The sequence below is a fragment of the Macaca fascicularis genome, chromosome 9 (genome assembly GCF_037993035.2).
Source record: "Macaca fascicularis isolate 582-1 chromosome 9, T2T-MFA8v1.1".
Classification (NCBI taxonomy): domain Eukaryota; kingdom Metazoa; phylum Chordata; class Mammalia; order Primates; family Cercopithecidae; genus Macaca; species Macaca fascicularis.
Genome location: NC_088383.1, coordinates 17949082 through 17970175, shown reverse-complemented (window position 1 = coordinate 17970175; position 21094 = coordinate 17949082). Strand labels below are relative to the sequence as shown.

General features: G+C 35.6%; 1 protein-coding gene across 1 annotated transcript in view; it reads left to right on the top strand.

Moving 5' to 3' along the window:
* The window catches only part of CUBN (cubilin), a 314813-nt gene that overhangs the window by 61250 nt on the left and 232469 nt on the right, over positions 1-21094 (top strand). The window contains exons 18-22 of the mRNA XM_005564724.5: positions 3191-3335; positions 3555-3733; positions 6385-6550; positions 6874-7090; positions 9496-9626. Coding sequence (XP_005564781.3) covers positions 3191-3335; positions 3555-3733; positions 6385-6550; positions 6874-7090; positions 9496-9626 — 838 coding nt within the window. The remainder of the gene's footprint in view (positions 1-3190; positions 3336-3554; positions 3734-6384; positions 6551-6873; positions 7091-9495; positions 9627-21094) is intronic.

Below are 21094 nucleotides of genomic sequence, written 5' to 3'. Positions count from 1 at the left end.
CGGAGGTTGCAGTGAGCCGAGGTCATGCCATTGCACTCCAGCCTAGGTGACAGAGTGAGATTTCATCTCAAAAAAAAGGAAAATCTTCTCTTTACTGCCTGTTCTGCCTGTTCTCCTTGGCCTAGATAACTCCTACTTGACTTTCAAGTCTCTGCTTAAAGGTTATTTCCACTGAGTTTTCCAAAATCCCCTGGGTAAGTTCAGAGTCTTTGGTTAACCCAGTGGTTCTCTACATTTTAAGACTTTTTTTATATCACCCCTTGATTACTCAGAAATGAAATTCACTGATATAACCCCACTGGACACATTATATTTAAAAATATGTAAAGTTGTAAGAATAACATTAAGAAAAAATAAAGTAACAGAATAAAATCACCTTTATTTCAGTATCTGAAAAGCTAGGCAAGCTGTACTTGAAGACAAAATAAATTAGTCAATTGTCTGGACCCTAAATTGCTATGAACATGACAGTACAAATGCAGGCTGACACAGTTATGTGGGTTGGTGAGTAATTTTTCAGAAATAGTGACCAACTCTTGACAGATTTCCAGGAGAAAGAATCTTCAATTTATACTCTACTTGTAATCCTGGAAAATTCAGCATGCATTAAAATTGCACAAAAATACTTTGTGCTTAATATGTAAAACAGAGCAAGATTTTACACCCAACAACAGAACTTTCACTTACGTGAGTGTCACACAGGCTCAGGAGAATTCTTGCGGTGTGTGATTCTCACATTTCAGGCTGCCTTGTGTCTTTGGTCCCTTGCTACTCACTAAATGCCAGTAATGCCCCTCCATTGCTGTGATCATCATTAACACCAAACTAAAAAGATACTCTCGCACATTTCCCCAATGCTAAATCGTGGTCCCTGCTGAGAACCATTGGTTAGGTAACAATGAAGCATCCTGTGCTTCCCCAAACATGACACTCATCATGCTTTTCAAAAATGTTCCTGCCTATTGTAAGTTCCCTGTGAACGGTGACTGTTTCATGGTGCTGTCACCAGCACAGGTCCTGACATTTATTCATGCCTTGATAATGCTAATGAAGTGAATGAATTAATATTTGGATGGCTAGATCCTTCAGAATAATTTTACTGAACAGCGGAGGTATGCATATCCATTGAATAATTCCTACCCAGAGTAACAAGCCTCCAGTGTTTCACCTCTAAAAATGTCCAGAATTACAACAGCTATCCTTAGTCAACATTTTCTATTACCAAGCATTTGGCTAAGGAATTCTCACTATTGTTTCAGCTGTTTGCTTCAACAACCCCATGAGCTTAGAGTAACTTGCTTAAGGTTATTAAGTGAGGTGGTTTGTAAGTGACAGAGGTAGGTTTTGAACCCAAGTCCATAGACCATTTTCATGGCTACTATACTATCAGAGCTGGCTATTGGGCCAGGCGCGGTGGTTCACGCCTGTAATCCCAGCACTCTGGGAGTCCGAGGTGGGTGATCACTTGAGGTCGGGAGTTTGAGACCAGCCTGACCAACATAGAGAAACCCCGTCTCTACTAAAAATACAAAATTATCTGGGTGTGGTGGCGCATGCCTGTAATCCCAGCTACTCGGAGGCTGAGGCAGGAGAATGACTTGAACCCAGGAGGCAGAGGTTGTGGTGAGCCGAAATCGTGCCATTGCGCTCCAGCCTGGGCAACAAGAGCAAAACTCCATCTCAAAAAAAAAAAAAGCTGGCTATTGATTTAAAACCAGTAGTCTATTATATGAAGGAAATTTCTCTCTTCTTCTAATAAAACAGGAATGCTAACAATGTTTTTTGAATTTATGGGGCTATCATATGGCTTGTCTTATTTGATCTACTGAGGAAGTTAATTTATAGTTTATAATTTCTAACCTTTCTTGCACTATTATTATTCCTATATTTGATCCAGTATATAAGCTGGCAATGGACTGTGAATTTATTTTTCTAGAACTGTGTTTAGGATTTATGTATCTATATTAATAGGTGACATCAGTCTATAGTTTTTATTTCTATAATGTATGTTGGGATTTGGTAACAGCTTTCTGACAAAAATTAGTTGGGAATTATTCTATGTTTGAGGAAGGCTTAGAATAAATTATACGTGGGAATTATCTCTTCCTTAAAAGTTTAAAAGAATGTACTAAGTAGAGCATCTTATGGGAGATTTTTCTTTTTGGAGATTGAGGGTGGGGGAATAATTATTTGATAATGTTTTTAATTTTATTCATGACTTATGTCTGTTCAAATCTTATTTTTCTTCTCCTTCAGATAATTTTAATGTTATACTTTTTCTGAAAATAACCCATTAAAACATTCAAATATATTAGCATAGAGTTGTACATAGATTTCATGTTTAAAAACATTCTTAGTATCTGTGTCTTTGTCATTTTTAATTTTGTATATTTGTGCTTATATTTTATTTTCTTATTAGACTTGCCAGAGATTTGTCTTTTATATCCCCACCCATAACCTTCCTCAAAAAAACAGTTCTTGAATGTATTTATGAATTCCACATTCTTTTGTATTTCATTTATTAAGCTTTGCTCTTATTTTTATTGTATTCTTCCTCGTTTTACGGATTTTTTTCTAACTTAAAAAAATTGTACGTAGAGCTGGGTCTCACTATGTTGCCCAGGCTGTCTCCAATTCCTGGTCTCAAGGGATCCTCCCACCTTGGCCTCCCAAGGTGCTGAGATAATAGGTGTGTGCCCCCGTCCCTGGCCTTTTTTCTAAGTTTTTAAGTTGACTCCTTACATTCTTTTACTTTCTCTCTCTTTTATCAACTTTTCTTTTTTTCCTTTTTTCTTTCAATGGCAAAAGTAGTTTAGTCCATAACTTTCTTTGATTGCACATTTGGCTAACATGTGTGTTTTTTCATAGGTAATATTCTCATTTTTTGTTGTTTTCCAAGTAGTCTAAATTGTGAATTTATTTCCTCTTTGATACTGTGAAAATTATTAGGAGGACATTGTTTAAATTCTTATGCTTTTGGGCTTTATTGACTTAAGATTTTATCAGCATTTCATGTTATTGCATTGTGCTTAAAAATGACCCACTGCTTTCGAAAATAATAGAAATATGTAACTCAAATTAGACTATCATTCATTTTGAATCTGCCGTTTTTTCATCTCCAAGTAATGCCACCATTGCCGATGTAAGTGTCTTGATTAGAATTACATCTCTATTTTATTTTTCTCTTTAGGTTCGAGATGGTCAAATCTTACTTGGAAAAGTCTGTGGCAATGGAACCATCTCTCACATTAAATCCATTACTAATAGTGTCTGGATCAGGCTTAAAATAGATGCTTTTGTTGAAAAAGCTAGTTTCAGAGCTGTTTATCAAGTTGGTAAGGAAACATTTAATTTTTAAATGTCTGATTTGCCTGATTGTAATATTTTAATTCTTTGAAATAATTTAGCCATTTTATGTCCTCAAGTGTTAAGTGGAAAATATTCTCATAGAAATGTTATATTCGGTTATCTCCTTAGGCAGTATTAGATTTTGCAATAAAATTGAGATAACATTAATGTATGGACAAACACTACTATAATTTTTATGCTTACAGCTTGTGGGGGTGAATTAACTGGAGAAGGGGTCATTCGCTCGCCTTTTTTTCCTAACGTATATCCTGGAGAAAGAACCTGTACGTGGACCATCCAGCAACCCCAAAGCCAAGTCATTCTCCTCAACTTCACTGTCTTTGAAATTGGAAGTTCTGCCCACTGTGAAACAGATTATATTGAGGTAAGAGGGATAAAATCTTTGATTTTGTATTTGGTTGTATATTATAAAAAATATTATGGGTTGTTGTCTTCAAATCTGTTACAGGAAACGAAAGTAGTTTATATAGACCAATATGTCTTATGGATATATATGTGAAAATCCTCAACAAAATACTGGTTCAGTTCAGTGAATACTGGTTCATAAAAAGAGGATTTATATACCATGATTAAGTTGGATTTGTCCCGAGAATTCTAGGTTGATATAAAACCCCAGAATCAGTTAATGTAATACATGGTACCAATAAAATAAAGAACAAAAACTCCAGGATCACCTCAACAGATGTGAGATCTGGATTTTGTGAGATTTGACAAAATTCATCATCCTTTCATGATGAAACATGAAACAAACTAGGAATAGAAGGAACCTTCCTTAATCTGATAATGGACATTCATTTAAAAACCCACATCTAACATCATATTTAATTATGAAACACTAAATGTTTTGCCCTTATGGTCAACAAAAAGACAAGGATGTCTGTCTGTTCTCACTGCTTCTATTCAGCATTACACTGGAAATTCTAGCTAGAGCAATTAAGTAAGGAGAAGAGAGAAAATGCATCCAGAATGAAAGGGAACAAGTAAAACTCTCTCTATTCACAGATAACATGACCTTGTATATAGAAAATCATAAGGAATCCACACACATAAAAAACTATTAGAACTAATCCATTCAGCAAGTTGTGGGTTATGACATCGAAATATAGAAATCTTTCTTCTTCTGTACACCAGCAATGAACAATTTGAAAATGAAATCAAGGAAACAATTCCATTTACAATAGCATTAAAAATAATAAACATCAAGGAATACAGTTTTAAAAATAAGTGTAAAACTTGTTCTCTGAGACTATAAAACATCCTTGAAGGAAATTTAAAAAGACCTAAATAAATGGAAAGACATTTCATGTTCATGGATTAGAAGACAATATTGTTAAGATGGCAATACTCCCTAAAGTGAACTAAAGATTCAATTCAATCCCCATAAAAATCACAGCTGCCTCTTTCAAAAAAATGCATAAGCTGATTGTAAAATTCATATGAATATGCAAGGGAACCAGAATAACCAAAATGTTCTTGAAAAATTACAAAGTTGAAGGATTCACACTTCCTGATTTCAAAACTTAGAACAAAGCTACAATAATCGCAGTATCTTATTGAAGTAAGGATATAAATATAGATCTATGGAATACAATTGCAAGTCCAGAAGTGAACACATACTTTTATGGCCAATTGATGTATGAAAAATGATGCCAAAGCATATCAATGGAGAAAAATCATTTTTTCAACAAATGGTGCTCAATAGCCACATGCAAAATTATGGTGCTGGACCCCTTCGTCATAGCATATGCAAAAATTAACTAAAAGTGGATTATAGACCTAAATGTCGGAGCTAAAATCATGAAACTCTTAGGAGAAAACATAGGAGTAGTCTTTATGCCCTTCAGTTTAGGCAGAGCCTTCTTAAATATGACGCAAAAAGCACAAACAAAAAAAGAAAAAAAATAATAACTTGCTCAAAATTAAAAACAAATAACTTGATTTTTAAAATGGGCAAAGGAGGCTCACACCTTATCCTAGCACTTTAAGTCAAGGTGGGTGAATTACTTGAGCTTAGGAGTTTGAGACCAGCCTGGGCAACATAATGAGGCCCCATCTCTACAAAAACATTTAAAAAATAACTGAGTGTGGTGATAGATGCCTGTAGCCTCAGCTACTCAGAAGGCTGAGGTGGGAGGATCACTTGAGCCTGGGAGGTAGACGCTGGAGTGAGCTATGATTGCCCCACTGCATCCTAGCCTGGGTAACAGAGTGAGACCCTGTCTCAAAAACTAAAATGCCAAAAACAAAGGAACACACCCATAGGATGGCTATAATAAAAAGAGTCAGATAATGGTGTTGACAAGGATGTGGAGAAATTGGAACCCTTATACACTTCTGGTGGAGATGTAAAACGGTACAACCACTTTGAAAAACAGTTGACAGTTCCTCAAAAAGTTAAACATAGAGATACCATCTGATCCAGCAATTCTACTTTTAGATATATTCTCAAGGGGAATGAAAATATATGTCCACACAAAAATTTGTATGTGAATATATCTACAGTCATCATCTATAATGGCATATACAAATAGCAAAATGCAATCATTATTTTTGATTTTAAAAGTAGAGATAACTTAAGTGTCCATCAACTGGTAAATGAATAAATAAAATGTGGTATATCTTTACAGTGGAATATTATATGGCCTTAAAAAAGAATGAAGTAATGATCCATGCTACAACATGGATGAACTTTGAAAATGTTATACAGTGTGAAAGAAGCTATTCACAAAAGACCACATATTGTATAATCCCATTTTGTTTCAAATGTCCAAAATAGGCAATCTATAGAGACAGAAAGTAGATTAGTGGCTGCCTGGGGCTCTGGTTTCAGGGGAATGGGGAGTGACTGCTGAAGGATATGAGTTTTTTTGAGGGGGGGTGACTAAGATGTGCTAAAATGGATTGTATCCTCAAATTGATTTGTACTCTATTAAAAACATTTCATAAGTAATTATTCTTGAAGCAGTTTTCAAAATTGATATACAACATAGTTGAATATATCTTCTCTAATTTTAGATTGGTAGCAGTTCCGTTTTGGGTTCTCCTGAAAATAAAAAGTATTGTGGTACAGGCATGCCTTCATTTATAACATCTGTGTACAATTTTCTTTATGTCACATTTGTGAAAAGTTCTTCTACTGAAAACCATGGTTTCATGGCTAAGTTCAGTGCTGAGGATTTGGGTAAGAGATTGTCTCTTTTTATTTTCCTCCTCTTAGGCTTGTATCAGAATAAGTGAATGATAGAAATAAATTGTATGAAAATCACCTATACTGTGAAAAATTTTAAAGTACACTCAAAGACAAAGAATATATATTTTCTAATCAACATTTATATCAAAAGTTAATTGTTATTTATTAGTAAGAGAAAAATCAAGTTATCTTAAGTGGCATCTAAGAAACATTTTTCCTTTTAATCTTTGAAGAGGTTATTATCAGAGCATTTTAATTTGAAATCCAGGTAGCTTGGTTACTTGCTGTGGTAATTATAATTTTTATTTCAACAGCATGTGGAGAAATTCTTACAGAATCAACAGGGACCATTCAAAGTCCTGGCCATCCAAATGTCTACCCCCATGGTATCAACTGTACTTGGCATATATTAGTCCAACCTAATCACCTGATTCATTTAATATTCGAAAGATTTCATCTGGAGTTTCATTACAATTGCACAAATGATTACTTGGAAGTTTATGACACTGACTCTGAGACATCACTTGGAAGGTAAGGTTATTTTTGTTTGTTTAACAATAAAACTTCACTGTTTTCCTGCTTCCGTGAAGGATCTTAAAATCGACCACGTTGTGTTATAAAAACCAGGTGAGATCCTCATGCTTCTTAATGACCATTTCTACATCACTACTCTGTAGTTTTGGCCTGTAGACATTAAATTTTGACATCTTTGTATATTCATGAAGTCAAAACCAAAATTAAAATAATGTGTATATCCACAAAACTTTTTTCCTTTCCATTATAATTCCTTGCTTTTGCTCCTCACCCCCACCCACAGGAAACCACGAATCTACTTTCTATCCCTGTAGATTCATTTGCATCTTATCTAACTGGAATCATACTATATGTACAGCATGTTTTTCTGGCTTTCCTCAATCAGCATAATTTTTTTGTTGGATGCAAAGATTTGTAGTTTTATCAAATTGGAAACATTTTTGGCCACTGGTTCTTAAAATACTTTTCTATCTTTCCTCCCCATTAGGGACTCTGATTTCATATATATTATGCACTTGAAATTGTTCTACAACTCACTTGATAGCCTGTTCTTTGATTTCAAGCCTCTGTTCTGTGTGTTTTACTTTGGAAAGTTTCTATTACTATATATTCAAGTACACTCATCTTTTCTTCTGCAATGTTTAATCTGCTATTAATTTTACCAAGACATTGTAGTTTTCATTTCTAGAAGTTCAATTTGAGTCATTTTATATATAGTCCATGTCTCTACTTTACACATGAATTTTTTTTCTCTAGCTTTAAAAATCTATGAGATACAGTGGTTGCTATTTTAATGACTTTATCTACTAATTCAAACATTTGGATTGTTTCCTGCTATGGTTTTATAGATTGATTTTTCCTCTCTTTCTGAGTTATACTTTCCCACGTCTTTTCATATCTGGTAATATTCGATAGGACACCAGCCATTTTCAGTTTTATGTTTTTGGCTGCTGGACATTGTCATATTCCTGTAAGTATTCTTGAGCCTTGTTCTGGAAAGCAGTTAAGCTACTTGGAAACAGGTTGATCCATTTCAGTTTTGCCTTTGAACTCATTTGTTTCCTGTCTCCGAAGGTTTGTTGTCCTATATTGCTTGACCTCCAGTGTTTTGAGAGCCATTGTTTTATATTTTTTTTGTCCAGGATTTTTGTTGTTTCAGGTGCATAGTTAAATCTAGCCCCTGTTGCATTTCTGTTGGAAATGGAAATCTCCTGGTATTTTAAAATTTCTTTATCTTGCATTTTATTTTCTTTATTTCTCATTCATGCTTTAAACATCTTTCTTATCTTAATCTTTCATCTTTTTAACTTTCTTCTTTTTCTTTTTTGGGAAGGTACTTAACATATCACGACTGCAAAATACAGAACGTTTGCTGAATGGCATAAACTATAATGATCGTCCTCAAATTTCAAATACATGGGCATATATGGAGGCATTTAAAATATCAATTAGTTCACCTACTTTTATTTTGATCAAGATATTAAAAATTTTTTTCACACTGCAATGGTATTATACACCAAATTTTCTTTGTTCTTCTCCTTTAGCAATTAACTTATCCATTTCCTGTACTCAACATTTCCTCTTTTTTTGGTTTCTATATTTGTTTTCTTTATCATTTCTTTTGGTTAATTTTACCAAATGTGCTTGATTTGAGATTTCTATTTTATTGTCACTTCTTCCTACAGGTATTTCTCTAGATAAAAGCTCATGGCATTCTGTCTTTTATCATAGCTCTCTTTTTAACATTAATAGAATAGTTTTTCTGAGCTAAACTGTTTTGTTCACAGAAATGTGGCATGGCTGAATCATCACTCTTATCTCTTTATAAGTGAGCTGTTTAAGGACAATAGATTCCCTCTATAGGGATTACAATTCCAGGCACTGTTCTAAGTGCTTTATATACAGGATATCAACTCATCACATTCTCAAAACAACTCTATGAAGTAGGTACTGTCATCATTCCCACTTTAGGGATGAGGAAGGCAAGGCACAGGGATTGCGTGATATATGAGTTTAGATTAGAGAGATGACTCTATGATTGTATGATATATTGTTTCCCTTTGTTGTATATGTTTATTACATTTCTGTTAAAAAGTGTATTAATATGCTATATGGCAAACTAGTGTAGCTTTTACTTACTGTTTTACTAAACTTCTCATACATGACAACTCACATAGCCAGTCACACACCTAAAACCATTTCAGGGATATAATCATGAAAAGGACAATCTTTAGAAGTTTGCAAATTTTTTTTTGCCTGAAATATATTTGTGTTTTAAGGTTGATGAGAGGTAGAGAACAAAACCTATTATTATATTTATATGTCCTAATTTTTGGTACATCATTTTCAATATACCAAACGTTTTAAAATACACACATCTATCCTTTCTTGGTTTGGAATAGATACTGTGGAAAATCGATCCCGCCTTCTCTTACAAGCAGTGGTAGCTCATTGATGCTGGTGTTTGTGACTGACTCCGACCTCGCTTATGAAGGATTCTTAATAAACTATGAAGCAATCAGTGCAGCAACAGGTAACAAAATAGCATTGCATACTCGGTTTTATTGACTTCATTGCAAAACAGGGCTAATAGCTAAAATGCAATGAGAATACAACATCCTCAACGTGTGGCACACAATGAGAGCTTGATTTAGAATAAAGGATAGTGACTTAAATACCTTCCTTATTAAAAGTAGTGACTAGATAAGAAGAGTGTATCAATATTAAATCTTCTCATTTTGGTAATTGTATTGTGGTAAGAGCCTGTGCATGGGATTGATGAAGGAGTCATATTTTGTTAGACTCATGTTTCCCTAGGTTGTGTTCTTTTTTAGATACTCTGAGCTTTCCTTTTGCATCATTGTATTAAAGGACCCAAATAACATCCAGCAGAGACCCGTAGTAGGCATATGGTGACTATGCTTCCAAGCATTTCTCAGCCTCAGGATTACCCCAGCAGCATGGTACAATTCACTGAGCTCCCTCCAGAAAGAACTGGTAGCTTTTCCTATGCTGGGATACACACCCTCTGACATACTCTTGCATCCTGAGAACCCCAGATGCTTATCTTTTAAAGTCCCCACTCCCTAAAATAAATAAAAGTTTAAACATCTCCCACTCAAAATCTTTACCCAATTTCTCATTTATTTCTCCTTCAGAGGGGCTGGCCACTACTCTTCATTTCAGGCAAAACTCTGCAGCAGTTCAAGTTCTATGTTTGAAACCATGGTTTTAGATTTCTCCAGAATCCTGAGTGTGAGAGAATCCATCAGTACTTTTCCCCTAGGTGTGAACCTCTGCAGGAGCAGTTCATTATCCAGCTCAAGCACAAGCACATGTGAAATGGAATCCCTGGCAGTTACAACAGGCTATCGTGTGTGATTGACGTATTCACTGGACTTCATTCAGGTGGTTAACATCCAGTGACCAAAACTGGTTTCTTAAGAAGTTATAGGGTGCACACAATTTTTCATGCTGCTGTAGTTTTATCTGTCTCGTATGTTTGGCCCCAAAGCACACTGAATATTATTAGCTCAGGATTTGGAGCAAGTCACTTGAACTCTCTGGGCCACAGTTTTCTCATCTGTAAAATTAAGGAATTGGATTTGGTAATCCTTGAGATGACTTCTGGCTTTAATCATCTATGAACATAATTTTAATTTGCTGCATGGATAAACTGGCCGTATCTTAGATAACATATAATACAGGCAGGGCCTCCTAAAAATGTGGAAATCTTTGTAATGATATGCAAAGTAAGACATACCTTTGTAAAACAATTCTATTGCCACCCTAGCTTGTAAGGCAATATTTTGTGCAGAAAGAGCCAAGAGCAGTTAAAATAATTGGACAGGGAGGATATTAGATTTTAGTTGTAAAAGTTTTCAGAAAGACAAGATACAGGTAAAATAAAAATGAGTCAGGAAAAGAGATAGAAGCAAACTGTACGGGAAAGGAAACTATAAAGAAGAGCAGAAGAAAAAGCAAGTGATAAAAGCAAAGGGGAGGCAGCGTTTTCACAGAAACTCAAAAGATTCTCCAGCCGGCTTCCCTGTGTGATAATCGTTACTTTGGCCTCTATTTGGTCTGCACAAGGCTGAAATCACAGGCTAGGGAGTGTTCGCTTTCTGTCCCTGGGCTGAGCCCGGCTGGTCACTGTGCCCGCTTGTTGTTGGATGAACTCATAGGTCTGACTAACACAGTCAGGCCATTCTAAATAGCAATCAGATGACGAGATCCAGGAAAACACAGCACACCTTCTGTTTATAATTCTGGAGCCTGCCACAGTTTCCCATAGATCAAGACATGAGTGACTGGCTCTCATGCGTTGCTGAGGGGGGGCCCTGCTGCATTTTTGAGGGAAGGGCTGGTGTCAGGAGACTGAGCTGGGGTTGGGTTGGTGACACCAGGTGGTGGGCTAGTCCTCTAAGGCAGTGGCTAGACCTGGCAGGCAGCCGGGGTCAGAGTGAGCTGCTGGTGTGGAAACACAGAGATGCTAGGACTCATTCTTTTCAGGCGTCATCGTATGCTGGATATTTTCTGCAGAATAAAATAGCATCAGGGAAAAGCATCAAGGGAAGCTCAGTCATTGGCCCTCATCTTACTTTATTGCTCTAACAGAAGTTATTTCCAGAGCAGTAATGTTGGTATTTTGTTGTTGATTTCTAGCTCCTCGGCCCAACAGGTGCGAGTTTGCCTGCTGTAGTCTTTACCGTCTTCATCTCCTAAAGGTGAACTTTCCGGATCTGAGTTCGGATGCTTTTCCATCTGTAGTTTGTGCCGTGTGGCTATGATGTCAGCCCCAAAATATGTGTTTGAGAGAAAAAAGATTGGCTTCTTGTGATTACTTAGACTTCCTCCCTTGTTACTTTGTTTCTGCCTTTATCCAGATGTGCCTGGGAAAATAGAAAGAAAAGAACTAACAAGTACAAGGTTAGCAGGTTAAAACTCTTACGAAGTTCTTAATAACTACAAGACTCAGCTTTAATTTAACATATTAGATGTCGCTCATTCAAACTACAAAATATTTGAATCCTGAGAGAATGTAATTGACTAATGTTATCAATTTAAAGTAAAATTTTATATTCTATTAACATCTGTTGCATATACATTAATATATAATCCTGCTAAGAGGGAACTTTAAAAGTCTAAACAGGAACAGAGAAATGCACCTGATTCATTTTCAACTTTAATATTAGAGGAAAACCTATTTAACGTCTAGTCCAATGTTTTTCAAACTGTAATTCATGACTCATTCGTGAGTCATGACATTAATTTATTCAGTTGCTACTTGTGATTGTTAAAAGTATGGAGTAGAATAGAAAGGAATAGGAGAGAAAGTATCAGAGTTTATCATACCAACTTAGGTGTCGCTTCATGAGACCCATTTGCAGTATCTCTGCGCGCATGTATGGTTGATGTAAACGTATTTTTTAGGGTATGTCAATAAGGTTTGAAGCACACATCTATTCCAGTTACCTTAATTTTTAAATAAGGGAGATAGAAGTCTAGGATGTTGAATTTATCCTCCCAAGAATACATAGCTAATTGGTTTGAAAGTCAGACTAAACAATTGAGTCCCGTCTTAGAATCCATTTCTTTTGCCATGTCTAGATTAGCTCTTAGAAACGCTCTAAATGAACTGCATATAACAGGTAGTAACATTTAATTCAGGGCTATCACCAAACTGGGGAGGACTTTTCATATTTCCTGCAAAGAGAAAACTTCACAATTATCCAGGGAAATGGCCAAGGATGATCACAACATCAACACAGGATTAGAGATGAGCCCTACTGGGCTTTCTTGGCCTCCCTCCTTCCCAAGGCAGGGTTCCCACCTAGTCATTAGTGGGTGGTTAGGGCTGTTTTTTGTCAGTCATCCTGAAATGAGCTCAGAAGAGGCATCTAGGAGTGCAAAGTTAAGAAATGATGACAAGCATGCCCAAAGAGGGCTTCTTTACAATAAAAGGATAAAGAGAGTTCTGTTTCTATTTTAAAACTTCAGTTTCGGAGGGTAGTGTTCTCAAATTCTAGTGTTCATAAGAAATTTGAGATGGGGGATTTTCTTTTTATAAATTCAGGCATCTGGGCGCCACCCAGAAATTCTGATTAAAATAGGTCTAGGGTGCTTGTTAAATGTCAAGCAATTCAAGGGGTTCTAAAGAAACTTTGTAGTTTATCAAGGACTCTGAAGGTCAAATCTTAGCATGTGAATTGCTGTAGAATTACAAGGGAGATATGATAGTGGGTTGGACGGTACAACTGCTCATGATGGAAAGTACTATTCATGACACAGGGAAAGGGGATGCTGTAGGAAGGTCAGAAGTCTTGGTCCTACTCTCAACCTTGATACTAATTTAGAATACTTCTGGTTTGTTTGTTTTTGTTGTTCTTGTTTGTTTGTTTGTTTTGTTTTGTTTTGAGATGGAGTTTTGCTCTTGTTGCCTAGGCTGGAGTGCAATGGCAAGATCTTGGCTCACTGCAACCTCCGCCTGCTAGGTTCAAGTGATTCTCCTGCCTTAGCCTTCCAAGTAGCTGGGATTACAGGCGTGGCCACCATACCTGGCTAATTTTGTATTTTTAGTAGAGACAGGATTTCACCGTGTTGGTCAGGCTGGTCCTGAAATCCTGACCTCAGGTGATTCCCCCGCCTTGGCCTCCCAAAGTGCTGTTATTACAGGCATGAGCCACTGCACCCGGCCATAATTTGGAATACTTTGGACAACTCACAAGCCTCTCTGATTCTTTCTGTCCACCTTGAATTCTGTATTCTTTGCTATGAGAGATTCAGCTATTTTCTCTCTGGAAAAGGTTTTAAAGTAAGTCGATTTGTCTTTTAAAGATTTACTTTCTTACCGGCTACTGTTTTCTCATAATTTTGTATGTACAGGTATCCCAGCACTTCTCCGCTCAGTTCATTTATCTTGTTTGTTACATTTCTTACTCCTTAGAATAAAAATGCAACGAAACACTTCATCGTCATATTCTGAGTTCCCTACTTGTCTTCATCTTTAAATTGACATTTCCTGTGTAGAAAAACCAGGGATTTTGGCCAGGTGTAGTGGCTGATGCCTATAATCCCAGCACTTTGGGAGGCCAAGGCGGGCAGATCACCCGAGGTTGGGAGTTTGAGACCAGCCTGACCAACATGGAAAAACCCAGTCTCTACTAAAAATACAAAATTAGCCAAGCATGGTGGCTCATTCCTGTAATCCCAGCCACTCGGAAGGCTGAGGCAGGAGAATTGCTTGAACCTGGGCGGTGGAGGCTGCAGTGAGACAAGATCGCACCACTGCACTCCAGCCTGGGCAACAAGAGTGAAATTCCTTCTCAAAAAAAAAAAAAAAAAAAAAAAGAAAAGAAAAGAAAGAAAAGAAAAGAAAAACCAGGGATTGTTAAAGAGAATAAGATTTGGAAAGAGAGGACTTGGGTTCAAATTTTATCTTGGCCATGTCTGAAATAAGTATCTTTTAGAATGTAATCTGCAGGAACCTGAGATCTCTCATCTACACCTCTCTAAAAAGAGGGGAGATAATGCCTGGCTGTTTTGCAAAGTTGAGAAAGACAAAATGAGACATTCAAAGTGAAAATTACATTATAGTTGTAAAGGACCATGACTTTGCCAGATATAAAATATGATTCTCAATGTTTTTTTCTCAATTTTGCAATAGCTGCTTTGCTTATTTTTATATGAATCTGCACTGGTCATCTGAGAGGGAAAAGAAAAAGCAATGACCATGACCACCTAGCAGAAAATTGTGGCAAAATGTTGAGTTTAATTGAGAAGGCTTCTTCTTTCTTAAGGGAGAAACTGAACCTGTAATTATATCTTCCCTTGGGTCTTCATTTTGAAGGATGCTAAACCAAATATGTCTGTGGGAGCAGATGATGGCTCCTGGGTTGGCTGTTCATTTAGCACATTCCTAGAATATCTGAGGTCATATGGATTCGTTCAGAACCCAAACGTTTCATAAGTGATTTCAGAAAGCATAGCCTAGAGATTGAGCCTCAATGTAATTGGATAATCACATAAATCATCCCATAATGCAAAGCAGGAAGGAGCTGGAGCAGTTCCCCATAATCTAGGGTCTCCCTATGAGATGCATTCCTCTCTCCACAGGATCAGTTTATCCTATTTCTGTGGCTCAAATTTTATGGGACTGATATCATTGTTGCTTTGTGGTTTGGAGGGTTATACATGTTTCTCATTTTCCCCTTTGATAATGAGCTGAGTCCTGTGTCACAAAAACTTATTTGAAAAATTTTAGTGAAGGCAGAGATACATTGTAAGTTTTAGAAAAATCTAGTTTTGTGATTTTTGTAATGGTCCATGGAAGGCATTTGTGTGTTTTCTCTTTTCTTTCTTTACTTTTTTTTTTTTTTTTTTTTTTGAGGTTGGTCAGAAAGAAAAACATGTGAGTTCTGCCAACAGTTGTCTTTGATCTTCAGAGATACGCTTTTCCATTGCTAGTTCAGTTGAACTTAGGGGATAGAAGAAATGTACTTTGATTTTTCATTTCTTTGTAAATGTCCTTAGACCATAATAAAAGGCTAAACTGATACTGGATATGAATTTTCCTTTGACTATATAAGATAAAATAAAAAGCATAGATACATTTTTGTCTTTGCATTTTGTATTGATGTAATAATAAGCATCATGCCAACACATAAATATCCTTGTATGGAAACACATTCTAATTTAATCGTTTGTGCTTTGCTGAAAATCACAAGAGGAAACCAAAACTTAGTATTGATATTTTTCAGTATTACTACTATTCTAGAAGGAGCCATTTATATTGTCAAGGGAAGAAATGTAAACATCTACAGAGTTCAGTGATAGTTAAGAGGAGTTTTTAATTTTTCAAGAAACAGATATGTTAAGTTCAGAGAATAATAATTTTTCTCTCTATGAAGTTTGAATCTCATAAAACTAACATCAAATTTTAAGATTAAATATTCTAGTATTTAATATGTATAGCAGGGATCCCTTCAAATATGGTATTTTATTTCTCTATTTCAATTTTATGTATTATTTATTAGATATCTGAATTATTTATTGGACTTTCTCTAGAGAGTGCAACCTGTCTGTGCACAGAACTTTCAAGCTTTTAACATAATATGGATTTTTTTCCTGTAATTTCAGTAAATTTATCCATAATTTTCAGAATTGTGTACACCCCTTTAACCACCTCTCCATTCAAGCTATCAAATACTTCTGGCCCTCCAGAAGGGATCCTCATGTTCCTTTGATTAGTTTCCTCAACACCCTCTATGTCAGCAACCACAGACCTGGTTTCTACCAATACAGAATAGTTTTAACTGTGTGAAAGGCAGCTGTGAACAGGAATACATAGTGTGTCCTTTTTTGTGTCTGGCCTCTTTTTTTTTTTTGAGACGGAGTCTCGCTCTGTCACCCAGGCTGGGGTACAGTGGTGCCTTAGCCTCCCGAGGAGCTGGGACTACAGGCACGCATCACCACCCCCGGCTAATTTTTTGTATTTTTAGTAGAGATGGGGTTTCACCATGTTGACCAGGCTGGTCTCGAACTCCTGACCTCGTGATCTGCCCAACTCGGCCTCCCAAAGTGCTGGGATTACAGGCGTGAGCCACCGCACCCAGCTTGGCTTCTTTCATTTAGCATAATGTGTCTGGAATTTTTTCACGTTGCTGGATTTATCTGTTCTTTTCTTTCTATTGCTGACTAGCCTTCCATTGCATGGATATATCATAATTTGATTATCTGTTCACCTGTTGTTAGACAGTTGGGCTTTTCTCAGTTTTAAGCTATTACAAAAAAGCTACCATGACCATTGACATGCAAGTTTTTTGTGGACTTATTCATTCTCTTGAGTAAAATACCTAGGAGTAGAATTTCTGGGTCTCATATGATAATGATATGTTTAACTTTATAAGAAAGTGCCAAATTGTTTTCCAAAGTGGTTATGCCATTTTATATTCTCACCTATATGAATGACAAATCTGAGATAGGAGTTGGGGCTCAAAAACCAGACCACATGGAAGACTGGCTAAGACGGGAAGAGACAGAAGCACCTCTTCATAAGACATGCCCAACAGCTCCATGACAGTTTGCCATTGCCATGACAACACCCAGAAGTTACCATCCTTTTTCTAGAAATTTCCAAATAACTCACCCCTTAATTTGCATGTGGGTGTCAATATGACTGCACAACTGTGCCACGCTTCTTCTCTCAACACGTTGTGTATGGGGTAGCCCTGCTCTGCAGGAGCAGTCACGGAACTGGAACACTGATACCTCAGTGAAGCTGATTTTTTTCTACCACCGGCTCCCCCTTGAATTCTTTCCTGGGCAAAGCCCAAAACCTTCCTAGGTGGAGTCCCAATTTGGGGGCTCATCTGCCTTACGGCAATTCTTTTCCACATCTTTCCCAATCTTTAATATTGCCAATCTTTTCATTTTTAGCCTCTGGTAGTTGCATAGTGGTATCTGATGGTTTTATTTTGCATTTCCCTGATGACTAATAGTGCTGAGTCCTTTTCACATGCTTTTTGACAATTCATTTATTTTCTTTTGTGAGGTGTTCATTAAAACCATATTGCTCATTTTTGTTTGTTTCTTATTAATGAGTCATATGTTGTATATTCTGCATACAAATATGTCCTTTGTCAGATAAATGTATTGCAAGTATTTTCTCCCAGTGTGTGGCTAAACTTTCCTTTTCCTTATGGTATCTTTTGAAGAACAGAAATTCAATATATCCTTTTATCCCTTTTATGCTTAGTGCATTTTGTATCTTGTCTAAGGAATATTTGACTACCAAAGTTATCAGGATCTCCCACATGCATCCTTCTAGAAGTTTTATAGTTTGAGATTTTATATTTGTTCTATGATCCATTTTGAATCAATTTTTCTATATGGTATGAGTTATGTATCCAAGTGTGTTTAGCAAATGGTATTTAATTGTTCGAGCACCGTTTGTTGAAAAGATTCACCTTCACCCCCACCCCCACTGAATTGCTTTTGCATTTTTGTTGAAAATCACCTGCCTGTGTTCATGCGTAGGTGTGCTTCTGGAATCTCTATTTCATCACATTGATGTACATATTTACATATGTACTATAACAATAGGACATTATATTAATATTACATAATTTTATATTGTATATTAAAGTCTGGAAGTGTAAAACCTCTAGATTTATACTTCTTTTTCGAAATTGTTTGGGCTATCCTAAATTTTTTGTATTTCCATATTCATTTTGGAATCAGCTTTTCAATTATATAAAAAAACTTGAGAGTTTGATTGAGATTGCATTGAATTTACAGACCAATTTGGGGTGTAAAGGTCATTTTAAGTTCAGTCTTCCAGTCCGTGAACATACTTTACCTCTCCATTTATTCATATCTTCCTTCGTTTCATTCAGCAATGAAGTTTTCAGTGTAGAGTTTGTGCATATTTCCATTAAACTTTTTATCGAGCATTTCATGTTTTTATGCTGTTATAAAATGACATGCCATATTATATTATATATGCTATTATAAAATGACATGCCATATTATATCTACATATTATAAAATATAGAATTTTAAAATTTTACTTTCTGATTGTTTGGCTGATATATGCAACATAAATGGATTTTTTGTATACATATCTTGTATTCTGTAGTCTTGTGAAACTAGTTATTAGTTCTAATAACTTAAATAAATCCTTTAGTATCTACTACATAGATGACAATAACTGTGAATAAGTTAAATAAGTTTTATTTTTTCCCTTCTCTCTTTTTCTGTCTCTCTGTTTCTCTGTGTATGTGTATTGCTGTGATGGCTAGACCTTTCTGTGCATTCTTGAACAGAAAGGGTGAGGTTGGCATGGTTGACCTTTTTCTTACTTTTGACAGGAAAGCATTTAGTCCTTTACCACTTAAGTATGATGTTAGCTTTGGATTTTCCATAGATGCCATTTATCAGTTTGTGGAGTTCCCTTCTGGGCATACTTGCTGAATTTTTATCCTGGATGGCTGTTGAATTTTTCTTCATCTTTTGATATCTCTCAAAGCTTTTCTTTTTTATTCTGTTTAGGAGGTAAATTATGTTGATTTAGTTTTCTATTGTCAAATCAATTTTATATAATACATCAGAACTCCACCTGGTTCTGATCTATTATAATTTTTATGTATATTCAGAATTATTATGCTAAAATTGTGTTACGGATTTTTGCATCAATGTAAGACATACTGAACTGTAATTTTTTTTGAATTTCTTTGTCTGGTTTAGTATAGGAGTGATATTGGTCTTGTTAGAAAATATCTTCTCTATTTTCTGAGTTTGTGGAATATAAACAATTTATTCATTGTTTGATACAATCTCATCAGTGAAATTATTTGAGCCTGTAGTTTTCTTTGTAGGAAGGTTTTATATTACAAATTTAATTTCTTCAATTAATACAGACTATTAAAGCTTTCTATTTCCTTTTGAGTCAGTTATGGGAATTTTGAAAGAATTCATCTATTTTATGTAGGTTGTCAAATTTATTTGCACAATTTTTTGTAATGGTGTCTATTATTTTAATGTCCGAAGATTCTATAGTGACGTCCCCTCTTCATTTCTGAAAATGCTAATTTGTGTTTTTTCTCTTTTTTCTTTGATCAGTTTTGGTAGAATTCTATCACTTTTAATAATTTTCTCAAAGAATCAATTTTTGACATTGTTTATTTACTCTATTGCTATTGCATTTTCCATTTAATTGATTTCTGTTCTTATATTATCTATTTTCTTTTTATTATTGCCTTAGTTAGCTTTTTTCTAGTTTCTTTAGATAAAAATTAACTACAGATAGATAGATACAGATATAGACTTTAAGCACTACTTCATCTCCAAAATTTTTTTTTTTTTTGAGACGGAGTTTCACTCTTGTTGTCCAGGCTGGAGTGCAGTGACATGATCTTGGCTCACTGCAACCTCCGCCTCCCAGTTTCAAGTGATTCTCCTGCCTCAGCCTCCCAAGTAACTGGGATTACAGGCACTGGCTGCCACGCCCGGTTAATTTTTGTATTTTTAGTAGAGACTGGGTTTCATCATGTTGGTCACTCTGGTCTCGAACTCCTGACCACGTGATCCACCTGCCTCGGCCTCCCAAAGTGTTGGGATTACAGGAGTGAGCCACTGCGCCTGGCCACCTCCCAAATTTTAATGTTTTATTTTCACTAACATCCAGTTCAAAATATTTTCCAATTATCTTGTGATTTCTTCTTGGATCTATGGATTATTTGCAAATGTATTATTTAATTTTCAAATATTTGCAGGTTTTCTAGTTGTCTTATTGATTTATAATTTCAGTTTTATTATGGTTAAATGATATACTTTCTAAGTTTCCAATTGTTTAAAATTTATGGAGAATTGTGTTATAGCCTCGTATGTGGTCTATGCTGCTGAACATTTCATGTACGCTTGAAAAACTGCATTGTCTGCAGTTATTAAGGGTAGTGCTCTCTGTCAATTAGCTTAAGTCGGCTGATAATGTTGGTCAGATTTTCTATACCCCTATTTATTTTTATCTGTTTCATTTTCAGTTACTGAGAGAAAGGTGATGAAATCTTCAGCTCTAATCATGGTTTTGTTTTTTTCTTTAATTTTTGCCTTTTCACTTTCCTTCATGTATTTTGAAACTATTACTTCGTGCATGCACATTTAGGATTATTATATTTTACTGATAAATCATCCCCTTTGTCATTATGAAATGTCTTTCTGTAAATCTAATAATACTATCCTTCTTGAAGTCACTTTTTTTGATGTTATTTCAGTGATTTCAGCTTTCTTGTATTTACTGTTCATATGGTATATCTTTTTTCATTCTTTTACTTACAACCTAATTTCACCATTATATATAATGGTATCATTATATATAATGTGCATGTATAGAAAAAACATATAATTGGGTCCTGTTGTTTCTGTGTTTAAGCTGAAGTATTTAGACCATTTACAACAAATGTAATTATTGTTATGGTTGAATTTAACATACCATTATGGTAG